The 12461-nt window shown below is 37.4% G+C and overlaps 1 protein-coding gene across 1 annotated transcript; it reads right to left on the reverse strand.

Moving 5' to 3' along the window:
- Positions 1-2080: 2080 nt before the first annotated feature.
- On the reverse strand, positions 2081-7394 carry LOC128515105 (leukocyte elastase inhibitor-like). Its single transcript, XM_053489136.1, has 7 exons — positions 7306-7394; positions 6695-6873; positions 4964-5101; positions 3507-3624; positions 3268-3410; positions 2993-3160; positions 2081-2573 (listed from the first exon to the last, which is right to left on the reverse strand). Exons 2-7 carry the CDS (start codon positions 6860-6862, stop codon positions 2163-2165), a joined length of 1146 nt encoding a protein of 381 aa, XP_053345111.1. The 5' UTR covers positions 6863-6873; positions 7306-7394; the 3' UTR covers positions 2081-2162.
- Positions 7395-12461: the final 5067 nt, after the last annotated feature.

Raw genomic sequence — 12461 nt, forward strand, 5'->3', positions numbered from 1 at the left:
TGACGTCATCGAAAACATCTTTAGAAAGAATGAACGAGTCCGCGAGAAACTTGGTTGCTACGATTCTGAGAAATAATGAGATGGTTAACACGTTAGTGAGTGCGTATATATAATCAAGTATATATAATAAAAGTATATATAATAAATGGTGTATATATATATATATATATATATATATATATATATATATATACACACCATTTATTATATATACTTGATTTTACTATAATTATGTACAGTACTGTACAATTAGGTAAAGCAGTATGAAAAAAAAACAGGGCCACCCCTCATTTTTCTGTATTAAAATTAATTGGAAATTAATGTTTTACAGTGACAGGCTGCTAACTGCCTAAAAACAGGTTGTTTATATAAACACCTCAGCAGCAACCAACAGGATCTGTTGCACGTTTGGTGACATGTGCATGCAGCCGAATAATCTGTTACTAATCGAACCGATACATCAATGAGGAGAAAGGTCTAAAATGGTAAATAAACTGATTTGAACTTTGGCAGTTCAAGCCCTAGCCCCATCAAGCTGATGGACCCTTAACCCTGTCTGTTTCAGAGCTGTCGTATCATTTGCCTATTGATCTGACACTTGAAGTGATAGTCGGCTGTTTATTGACAGGTGTTTTAACTAGTAGTATTAACTAATCTTATCATGTGGTTAGTGCTTTCAGTCTACAAAGCTTCAATGAGAGACCTCTGTTTCACTCCAAAATAAAAACCCTACTGGAATTTTGTGGAAGTCTGTGTTTACAGTACTTCTGTTTACAGTATGCTTAATAACCCACATTTTCCATGATTATGTTGTGTTCATCTGTTGCAATTTTACTCTTTGTCTTGTCATGTTATGTGGTACTGTATGTATCAGCCTTGAGAATATTGTGGATACTTTGTGGTAAATACAGTTTTTTTATCATGACCCATTATAAAAGTAAAATAAGTTATATAATTTTTCTGCTATTATATCCAGAGCAACACACATAGTGGAAGATTTTCTTCTTGTGTTTCAGATATCGAATGAAGTGGTTACTGAGGATAAATGATTGACTGATTGTTGAAAAGCCAGTTTGAAATCAAACTGCAGTTAAAATGCTCATTCATTTTTAGCAAACTCAGCACATAAATTAATGATTCATGCTCCGCTATTTTTGGTATACTATGTTATCACCTTGTTGAAAGAGATGTCAGATTATCTGCTCCCAGTAAGGCCTTAGGCAACTGCTTAATTTGCTTATACTTAAGTCTTGCAAAATTATATAAAAACTAGCATTCATTGAGAAATTGATGCATTTAACTGTTGAGCACACACAACATTTCCTAAAATGGAGATAAAACTAAATTGATAATCAGAATGAAAAAAATGCCTTAAGCTGTGACTTACCCAAATACGGTACCCAAAATTAAAGGGTGTAGTAGCTGTAATAAATCCATTCATCTATGAAACCGCTTCTTGTACGTTTGCATTTTAAAAGTTTATTTATTTTTGAGTTATAGTCATTATATAGCATATATATAGCACTAGGTGGTATATAAAAGCACATGATTAGAAAGAAAGCTTTTTGCATTTTAAATACATTTAACACATTTCAAATACATGTAACACATTTTGATACTGATAAGCATCTGGTTTTCTCCAGGTATTGTACTGACGCTTAAGCAAAATAAAACCTTTTCCTGTTCTATGCAAAATCACTTTTTTACCTTTGACTAGTTTTGTATGACTAAAGTTTGTTTAAGTAATGTTTGTGTGTTTTAATTATTGGGGTATTGTTAGGCCAACTTGTTTTTATAGGGAGCCAGTTACTTGAACCAACTACATCAATGGGCTATAATAGGAGACAACTTACTGTAGTAGTTGTCTACTACAAGTCAAACCTAGAAAAAATATAATTTATCAAGCCCACTGAACCACATGAGCTGAAGTTGAGTCATCTTATGATTTCGAAATGGGTACATGTTGTGCCAATTAAACAGCAATATTTAGCTTGTCCAGTCCATTTCTCTAAAAGTTGAGTAAACCTAAAAAAAGCTGTGCAACTTGTTACTATTTATTTATTTATTTTTACATTAAGGCATTTATTTATTTTTACAGTGTAGCTACAGTATAATACGGTCATTCTTTTACACAAGTTGTTTGTGGTTTGTACAGTAGATCTCTATGTTGGGCCTCTAAACTTCCCAAAAAAGAGAATACTTTTGGTAGGGTTGTGTCTGATGAAGAACAGGAAGGGATGGTCTGCCATAAAGTGCTCCTCTGGTTTCAAGCACATTGCAGTCACTAAAATTGTTGTGGCTGCTGCCGCCTCTGTGCCTTCTTCGTTAACCTCGACAAAAGCTTTGTGGGTCACCGACGACACAAAAAGGCCTTCTTGGCGGCTCATGCCTGTCAGATCTGCAGCACCGGCCTGGAACAAAGAGCTCATGCCCATCTTACTCAGGATCCCTGTTAAAGAGTACTGCTCTTCCAGCTTAAATTTGGGCAAATGGACAATAATATCAATCCATCTTTCCATCTTCTTTGGATTTGTCCACTCTGTCAGCTTGTCCACTGTTAATTCACTCTCAAGCTGTTAAGCAACAAACACACAGACACTGTCAAGTTCTAGTTAGACAAGGATGATACAATTTTAGTATTATACAATTCCTGGAGAAATTGTGAGGTAGGGGTGCAATGGCCGAATACCCGGCTCTTACTTATGCATAAGGCAGCTGAACTGGTTCTTCATTTAGATTTTTTTGATAGTTTTTTTAGGGTGTGTGTTTTACAAAGGATTTTTTAAAAGAATTTTTCAGGTCTTTAGCATAACATATCTAATTTTCCAATTGGACCAAAAAAGTTTGCCTGTCCAAAACAGTAACCATAGGGGTACCCTCACGGAGGGTGAATAATGAATTGGAATGGCAAAAGGTTTGAACAGGTTAGCCTTTTGTTTATCTGTAGATTATTAGAAATTACAAGATACATTTTTAAGCGGTGTGTGCTGACCTTCTGAAGTGGGTCTGAGCCATCCACAGATTCTTTAGGCAAAAGCACCACCATGCTGAGTTCATCATCCAAATATGGCAAATCCAGTACCTGCAGCTTGTACTCATCAATGTAGTTGTAGAGGAATTCCTCCTTCTGGTACATCATCTGCACTGGTTTTGTTTCATTCTAATAATTATAAAGAAACATTATTGAGCAATACAAATACTATATAGTTAAACTGTATTATGAAGACTGAAGTAGTATTATTTGAATGTGTTTTGTGTGACTTCAACCTGGTTTATCTTGAAGGGCATCTCCTTAGTGTCTTCAGTATTGAACACATGCTTCCATTTCCCCTTAAAATAAACTGCATTCACCAGGGCAAGTCGAGTCATTGCTGTGATCGTCCCTGGCTGCAAAATATCTTTGATTTTACCTGAAACCAAAAACAAGACAATATTTAAGACCTGAACCTTTCTCTTGTCAATATTGTTTCATAAATCGTACATGTCTAAAAATATTATATTTTTACCCTCAGTCTTCTCTTCTACCCACTGGTTGATGAGCTTCCGTGACTCTTCTGATGAATTAATAAAGTCTACTGCCTGCATGTTAGCTTGGTACAACTTCTGAGTTGAGTCCAAATATTCCTGAAACAAAGCCACAACTCAGGACACTGCCATCCAAGCAAAAGGTCACTTTGTTTAAGAATCTAAAATATAGAACATTTTGCTTTGTTTACACTTCTACTTAATATATAATTCCATGTCCATGTAATATTTCATAGTATTGATTAGGGCTGCAACTAACAATTATTTTCATAATCGATTAGTTGAGAGATTATGTTTTCGATTTATCGATTGATCGGATAAAACCTACCGGCTTCTTTAATTTGATTTTTTGCTTATAACTATAAAAAAACATAAATCAGGGTATTTATTATGTATAAAAATAAACTTTTAAAAATGCAAGCGCCACATATAGAGTTTAATAACCTTTAATTTTGACATTTTAAACCATAAATGAAATGTAGTATATAATATATACAGTATATATAGTTTAAAAAATACACTGATATATTCAGTTGATAAAATATAAAAAGAAACTGTAGAAATGCAAAAAGCTAATAGTCACAAATATACTGTTATTTGCATTCACTAAAAACCACAACAATCACTAAATGTAATATTCTACTGTTATTTTCACCGTGTAAATTAAGCTAATCTAAAATAGCGCCATTTAACTAATCACTATTGCTCATGAGGAGATTGCGCAATGTTATGCTAGCGAGTAGCACGTGAACAGATCTAGCGCGACTGTCCCGAAGTTAGCAAACAGTTTAAACAAAAGCACTTAAACTATACAACTTTTACACGATGAAGAGATACAGTTTTTACTGACCCTGCTGACGTTTCGCCATCCGTAACACCAACATGTTTTCTTTTTAAGTGTTCGTGCATGACATGCCATGAAAGCACAGTCTTGCATAGCGTGCAGGTTACCATCTTCTTAGAAGCGTTTAATGTAAATTGCTATCATATCTTGGAGGACTCGGGGCGCGTGCTTTTTCCTGCAGACGCTTCTGTAACCTCCATTGCGCGAGCAGCTGTGTATCTGTGTGTATTTGTGCATCTTGTGGTCGCGCTCCTCAGTGACTTGAGCAGCCCAACTAATCGATAACGGCATTCGTTGACAACGAATTTCATTATCGATAATTATCAATTTTATCGATTAGTTATTGCAGCCCTAGTATTGATCCCTTCAGTATTGTCACCCTTAAATGTGTCTAAACATTTGACTGACATTGTGCATGAACAATGCTGAACAATGTAGCAACGCATACCTTCTCACTTTACAGTAAGCTATGTATTGGGGTTACAGTTAATAACCTCTAAGACCTGATTTATCCTTTATTGCCAGATCAAAGATCATAATCATATTTTGTAACAAAACAAAACCAAAGAAAAGACACAGTAGTGGAAGGCTTACAGCTAAGAAATTGAAAGTTTTCTCTCCATAAAGCCTGTTGGCCAGTCGGAGGATGTAGGAGGCTTTGGATCTGTTAATGGCAGAGTTGAGGGTCTTGAAGTGGGTGTGAACATCAGGGACGGAACTGAAGGATAGAACCTGCAATAAGCAACAAAATCATAAAGGAGAGAGTTTATCTATGTGTATTTCTCATACACTCACCTAAAGGATTATTAGGAGCACCATACTAATACGGTGTTTAATCCCCTTTCACCTTCAGAACTGCCTTAATTCTACGTGGCATTGATTTAACAAGGTACTGAGAGCATTCTTCAGAAACGTTAGCTCATATTGATAGGATAGCATCTTGCAGTTGATGGAGATTTGTGGGATGCACATCCAGGGCACGAAGCTCTCGTTCCACCACATCCCAAAGATACTCTATTGGGTCGAGATCTGGTGACTGTGGGGGCCATTTTAGTACAGTGAACTCATTGTCATGTTTAAGAAACCAATTTGAAATGATTCGAGCTTTGTGACATGGTGCATTATCCTGCTGGAAGTAGCCATCAGAGGATGGCTACATGGTGGTCATAAAGGGATGGACATGGTCAGAAACAATGCTCAGACCATTACACCACCACCACCAGCCTGCACAGTGGTAACAAGGCATGATGGATCCATGTTCTCATTCTGTTTACGCCAAATTCTGACTCTACCATTTGAACGTCTCAACAGAAATCGAGACTCATCAGACCAGGCAACATTTTTCCAGTCTTCTACTGTCCAATTTTGGTAAGCTCGTGCAAATTGTAGCCTCTTTTTCCTATTTGTAGTGGAGGTAAGTGGTACCCGGTGGGGTCTTCTGCTGTTGTAGCCCATCCGCCTCAAGGTTGTGCGTGTTGTGGCTTCACAAATGCTTTGCTGCATACCTCGGTTGTAACGAGTAGTTATTTCAGTCAAAGGTGCTCTTCTATCAGCTTGAATAAGTCGGCCCATTCTCTTCTGACCTCTAGCATCAACAAGGCATTTTCGCCCACGGGACTGGTGATTGGTTGATTGGGTAATTGCATTAATGAGAAATTGAACAGGTGTTCCTAATAATCCTTTAGGTGAGTGTATTTCTTCATTCCTTGTAAATACACAGCAGACAATAATAAAAAGGAAATGTTTCACATCCATGAAAAAAATGTAATACTAAATGAAAAACACAGACTGAGAAGCATGTCATGTCAAACACTGCCGAAATCTAAAATTTGTTTTCAAGCAATATTTGTATTTGCACAGTTTTATCTGTGACCGTCTATTGAATTTAACAGTTATTATCACAATAATGAACATATTGAACAAGTAAAAAACTTCCAATGTCTCATGAAAGGTTCAGGATTATGTCTTATTACAAAGCATTTAGAATTAGCATTATATAGCAATATAGTCAATGCAATAAGTAAATAAACAGCCATAGTTTTATAATCAAATGTATGCACAAAAAATGTTTTGACATTGGTATGTCTATTGTTTTTTTCTGATTGGGACATGCTGTACCAGTGATTCCCTTCACTGGTCCTTTATAGTATTAATAATATATTAATAGCTATACTTTACTTGCTTAAAACATTAAACAAATTTAGTTTTTTAAGGAAAAATTAAACAAATTTTCTTTAAAATTATGACGGCTAGTTTATATTCTTGCATGTCTGTGTTTTCAGAATTCTAGTCCTGGTTTTATGTATTTAGGATGAGCTGTCAAACCTGAGCCATTTTCTCAGCAGTCCCTCCTCTGGATCCTAAAAGGACCATACTGAGTGCGGCGCTGATGCTCAGCGGGGAAATGAACAGGTTTCCATTCGGGTTCTCAGCACTTATGGCCCGGTACAGGTCCAGGGCGAAGGCGCTATTAGCACGGCTCAAACTCTCCATCTTTGAAGAGTCTAATTCATAACATATAGAGATATTTGAATTGGTCAGTAATACAGAATTGGTCACAGAATACAGAAATCCTTGTGTTATATGGTTTAATATAAAAAAATATATATATATATAATTTTAGCTAAGGGATTTTCAGAAGAAAAAAAATGTTAAAGCTGCTATCACTCTGCAATGCTTTGATGGCTTTCATTTAAAATCAGGCTATCTGACTTTTCCTTTTTAATGCTAACATATGGCAAAATTTTTGTCTCAAAACAGCTTCCACATTTTAATTGCAATTTAAAGAAAGTAAACCCTTAGCCTGTGTTTATCCAACTGTAATGCGGAAGTGTCCCATAGCATTCCCATATCAGAGCAATTCCTGCAAATGTCGGTTCTGCACTAATTTCATGTGCCCTACAAATCTCACGAGATCTAGATTTTTTTATACTCACATATGGAAGCTCTCGGTGAACTGTGAAAATGCTGCAGTGATACCACTGACTATTTGTCTGTGTCTGAAACGCCCCAGTGTAGTTGTTTCAGGAAGTGCTACAGGAGGAGGTGCCAGATAATTTAACCCCTTCACTGCTCTAAAATGCCCCCCTGCCATGTATTGCCCCCTAACATAATCACTATCAAATATTGTACTGAAACATAAATTCATAGGTTAACAGTTTACAAATTACATGAGACAATAAATAAAATAAGCAATATGAAAATAAATATGTTGTATATGAAAAAAAATATATATATTAATATTTTTTCATATATATATATGTACTATACTTTAATATTATTTATTTTATAATAAAATAAGTTTTGTCTAATTTTTCATCATAAACAATATTTATTTTTATTATATGTAAATGTAAAAAAGCCCTGAAAAATAAATGTGCTTGAAAATTTGGATTAATGGTCTTGATGGCTGTCACATGCCTAGGGGTACTGCACTGCATAGCGTCTATGGGAGTCACGTGACAAAAGAAAGTGACAAATGACTCGAAGTACAAGAGGCCTTGTGAAAGAATCGCTCAGTTCTGTTTCCTGTACATAACCTACAAAGGTTTTGCGATGATTTGTGCATGCGTGTAGAAGTAGAAAATGAACAAATCACTCTCCGGGACTACTTGTTCTTCTGAGTCACATTAAAGATTGTTCAAAAAGAACAAATCATTTATGAACAACCCATCAGTAGCTGTTACATGTACAGTCCTTAGTCATAGGAAAGTGTATCCTGTTTTTTGTCTTTATCTATGCAATAGTTGAATACCAATTTTAATGTTCTAATTGTTACAAGTTGCGGGGTTAGAGGATGTAATCATGCTTATAACAACCCCAATGCAGAGCTTACAAAATAAAAGGATACGAAAGTGCTTATGAAACGCATGGGAAGTCCTTCCTGTTTAGAGATAGCGTGGGTTTATAAATTTTATCTCATAATTTCCTCAATATTTTCTCATAATTATTAGATATTAAGTCATAATTATGAGATAATAAGTTATAAATATGAGATCCTGATACTGGTAAATATTAATGTCATTGAGTAATTTGGACAATATTATCATTAGTATGTCAACACTGCACAGGTATCTAAAGTGCTTAGGACTGTTCAGGGGGAAAGCACATTCTGTCCTTTTCGAAGTAGCTTTTTTTCTTATGGAGCAGCTAAACCTGCAACGATGCGGGTTTCATGTGGGGCAGAACTATGCATAAATACTTTGCAATGTTCTGAATGGGCAGATTCACCAAAAAGAAAGACAGACAAAGTGTGCTGTTTAGAGACAGAGGCAAAGCCACAGCCTCTGCCTGTCTGAGACGCCAGCAAGAGTGAGAGAGAGAGAGAGAGAGGCACGTATGAAAGAACAAAAAAGACACAAACCCCCCTCTCTCTCTCTTTCTCTCTTATAAATCATCGGTAAGGGCGAACGGATCTAAAGTTTATTTTTAGTTTCCCGAGCCCTGTCCGTTCTTGCTTAGACGACGAAGCACTGTTCATTTTGTGTTTTCAGTCTTAATTTTGTTTCCTTTTAAGCAAGTGGGCACTTAAGGTGCTAAGATACTATCTATAATAGTGGCACTTTACCCTGTTAACAGGTCATGCTCCTCTACAGTGGTTGGCAAGTGCTAAAAACACTAACCCCAGAATAACATGCTGGTTCCTCTTTCTACAGGAGTTCTCATTTTCCATTGTTCACAGGTTCGTAGCTCAACACGGAACGCAGATGCACTGTCAAGATGACATGCCCTGCACTTGAAGCTGAGGGAGGGTGCTGTGATGGGCTGGCAGCCAGTTCGCACACATAAAAACAAGCTTCTCACTCGAGGCTCTAGCACACAATGTAACCTACTACGCCCCACCTGCAGGAGCTGTTTGTGTGAGAACGGGATAGGGTGACTAATGCATCTGGGCTAGAAGACAATCTCAGGACGCTGTGTTCGCGCCACTCACAGCCTATAAAAAGGCCACGCCAAGTTGGACCAGTTAATACATTTTTTTTTCAAATTTTCTCCCCTAATTTGGTCGTGGCCAATTCCTCCCCGTCACTAAGGAGCTCCCACATTAAGGCTACTACTACCATTTAGCCGGGAGGGCGAAGACTATCACGTGTTTCCTCCGAATCGCGTGACGTCAGCCGACCGCACGCATCTTTCCGAACTGCTCGCTCACGCACCGTTAGGGGCGGAGTAACACACTCGGAGGAAAGCGCTAGCCGCTCCTTCCGCGTGCGCGAGCTCACAGATGCCCCTGATTGGCTGTAGAGCCGTGATTAATGTGGGAGCGCAAGTACCTCTCATCTCTCCCCCCTGAGAGAGCTCGGCCAATCAGCTCTCTCTGTGCCTTCGGCTGTGAGAGGAAAACAGCATCACCCGGGGTTCGAACCAGCGATCTCCGGATGATAGGGCGAACACAGTTAATACATATTAGCCAAAGTGTTTTCTCACACGAGTCTCCTGTCTTTCTTACACTCGACTACTGAGCTTTAACTCGTGGACTCCTTTACCTAGGCACCAGTAAACCCATAGTGCTTTTAACACTAGAAGCGCCATGCCAGTGTCACCTACTTTTAACGCGAGTCACCGGTCATATGACCGCCTATTGTTTTGTATGGAAAACTGTCGCTGACACACAATGATTGCTAGATGGCGCTTCACCCAAAGCAAATAGTTTGGCTACAAGATCAACTTGCATTTGGACAATGCGCTATTCATTCCCGCCTTAATAATAGTGGGTTCTGAAGTCAAACAGCCGCCTGGAGCATGACAGGTCCATGACAGGACCATGCACGATCTGTGCACGGAATGTGATCCCCCGCGATGACACAGTTAACGATGCCCCGCCCCATAAACGCCCCCATGCACTTTCTAAAAAAATAGTTGCAATGCTGTATAATACCCCAGATGGAGCATTGACTGCTTCAGTTAACTGCAGTGTCTAAGCAGCCGGTTACTATGTTTAATATATAACTTATGTCAACATAGCTTCATAAATAGATGATGTGGTAAAAAAGAGGAAGAAAAATGATTAATAAAACAGATTTAAATCACTCAATACACAACCCATGATGCTTATTCTATTTTTAATTAATTAATTAATTAATTAATTAAACTACAAATTAGCAATATTTTTCACGACATCCTTAAAGACATCTATAATTTATCTATACCGGTCGTTGTAGGTACGGAATACAAGTGCGGGCTACAGTATGTACAGTATTTTACATTATGGTGTATTTTATCTATTTCCGTTTAATACACTGGTAGATAATATTTTGCTGCAAAGTAAAGCTTAAAATGTAACTTTTGCTTGGGTTTGTTTTCGTTATATTTTTTATGTTTTCGCTGATGTTTTTTTCGCTGAAAGTCAAAAATTGGCATAACAAATCGATTAATGGCAAGTATTTCTTTAGTCATTTAACCAGCATAACGTTTCCCCATCAAAGATCTGATGGGACATTAATCACTTATCACAACTGTGAATAGATGCGGCAGCAGAGACAGATTAAATCCCCATAAACATTCACACTTGAAAACAATACTAACAGAACTAAACAGTTCCAGAGGGACAACAGGAGAATTTAGTGAAGACAAAGATAAATAAACTTTACAGAATATCTAGTTGTAATTAAAATAAAAGATATTAGTAAACCTACACCACAGAGTGGGTAAAATACTGTTTTAGGAATTCTGGAATGTAAATGAACTGCCTGTGCTAATGTTAACTATTGAACTTTGTTAACGTTAATCCCAGTCTGTCTGTATTATCGTCTGCATTAAATTAACCGAGAATTTACTTAATGCGTTTTTCATATAAAATAAGTTAAGCGATATAACACTCGTACTGTATATGAGCATTAGTTCATCTCTGAAGCCAAACTATAACTTAACGAGTACTGAATGTCTAGCATCAATCTAGCATTTTTTTTCTCTCACTATACAACAATAAAACTTTGTATTAAAGAAAGGATTAGTTTTAGAAATGGAAAACTGATACAATAGGTATAACAATTCATTTCATTGTTAGTTTCCGGTCGGAGCTATATATCCCATTTAGCCACGACCATGACTCAAATGCGCGAGGATGATGTCAGTAACCCGTGGCAACGCAGTAGAAAGGAATATTTGTAATATTGATATTTTACAGGAAAATAATGGAATTTTAATATAAAGGATTATGTCAGGCAATCAGCTTGAATGAGCCGCACCTTGCAGCGTGTTTATATAAAGGGTCGTGATACCGCGATACTTCGTGTGATCGTTAGGTCGCACCGGTAAAGGTATCAGGGCCAAGACAACGCGCGCAGAATAAGACATAGGCAAAGCCCAAGCCTCTGTGTGTCTAAGACGCCGGCTAGAAAGAGATAGCGGGGAAGTGAGGGAGAGCGACAGGCATCAGTTTAGCGTGCGCTCTCGGGTTACAGTGACCGCACAAAGCACAAACTCTACTCTCTCCTCTGTAAGGGAATAGGGCAAGAGAGGATTTTTTTTTTTAGTTTCCAGAATTTTCTTTTGTTTCCTTTGAAGTTCTAATTAATAATCCCACGCTATCTCCAAACGGGAGGGTCTTCCCGGGCCTGTCCTAAGCACACTCACCACCACCTATTTCATTGACCCCCTTTTGAATTAGATAAAATGCTGATTTTACAGCAGTAAAATGATTGTACCTCTACAGTTTAAACATTTAATAAGCACTACATGTGCATGTTTTTGTGTTTTATGTGTATAGATCTTTTTTTTAATACATTCTTACCCAACTATGACCTTCTGTACTGCTAATATCCTGGTTTCAGTTTATTTCACAGTTTTTTTTTCAAACTCTACACTCTCCTCTGTAAGGGAATAAGCCAAGAGAGGATCTTCTTCTTCTTTTTTTTTTTTTTAGTTTCCAGAATTTTCTTTTGTTTCCTTTGAAGTTCTAATTAATAATCCTACGCTATCTCCAAACGGGAGGGACTTCCCGGGCCTGTCTGAAGCACACTCACCACCACCAATTTCTTTGACCCTCTTTAAAGCCCTGCATCAGGGCTCTTATCATTAAAAAAAACATCTCATGGTGCGGCTCTCCATACCACACCGCTGTAAAATGATTAAATTAATTTTAATTAAAAAT

Source organism: Clarias gariepinus, chromosome 27, assembly GCF_024256425.1.
Source record: "Clarias gariepinus isolate MV-2021 ecotype Netherlands chromosome 27, CGAR_prim_01v2, whole genome shotgun sequence".
NCBI lineage: Eukaryota > Metazoa > Chordata > Actinopteri > Siluriformes > Clariidae > Clarias > Clarias gariepinus.

Excerpts from the sequence above, each read along its gene's own strand:
- LOC128515105 (XM_053489136.1), bottom strand. The coding sequence starts at position 6,862 with ATGGAGAGTTTGAGCCGTGCTAATAGCGCCTTCGCCCTGGACCTGTAC. Across the intron at positions 3,625-4,963 it reads AAACTTTCAATTTCTTAGCT|GAATATTTGGACTCAACTCA; the intron begins GTAAGCCTTCCA and ends GCTTTGTTTCAG. Across the intron at positions 2,574-2,992 it reads GCTCAGACCCACTTCAGAAG|CTTGAGAGTGAATTAACAGT; the intron begins GTCAGCACACAC and ends GTTGCTTAACAG.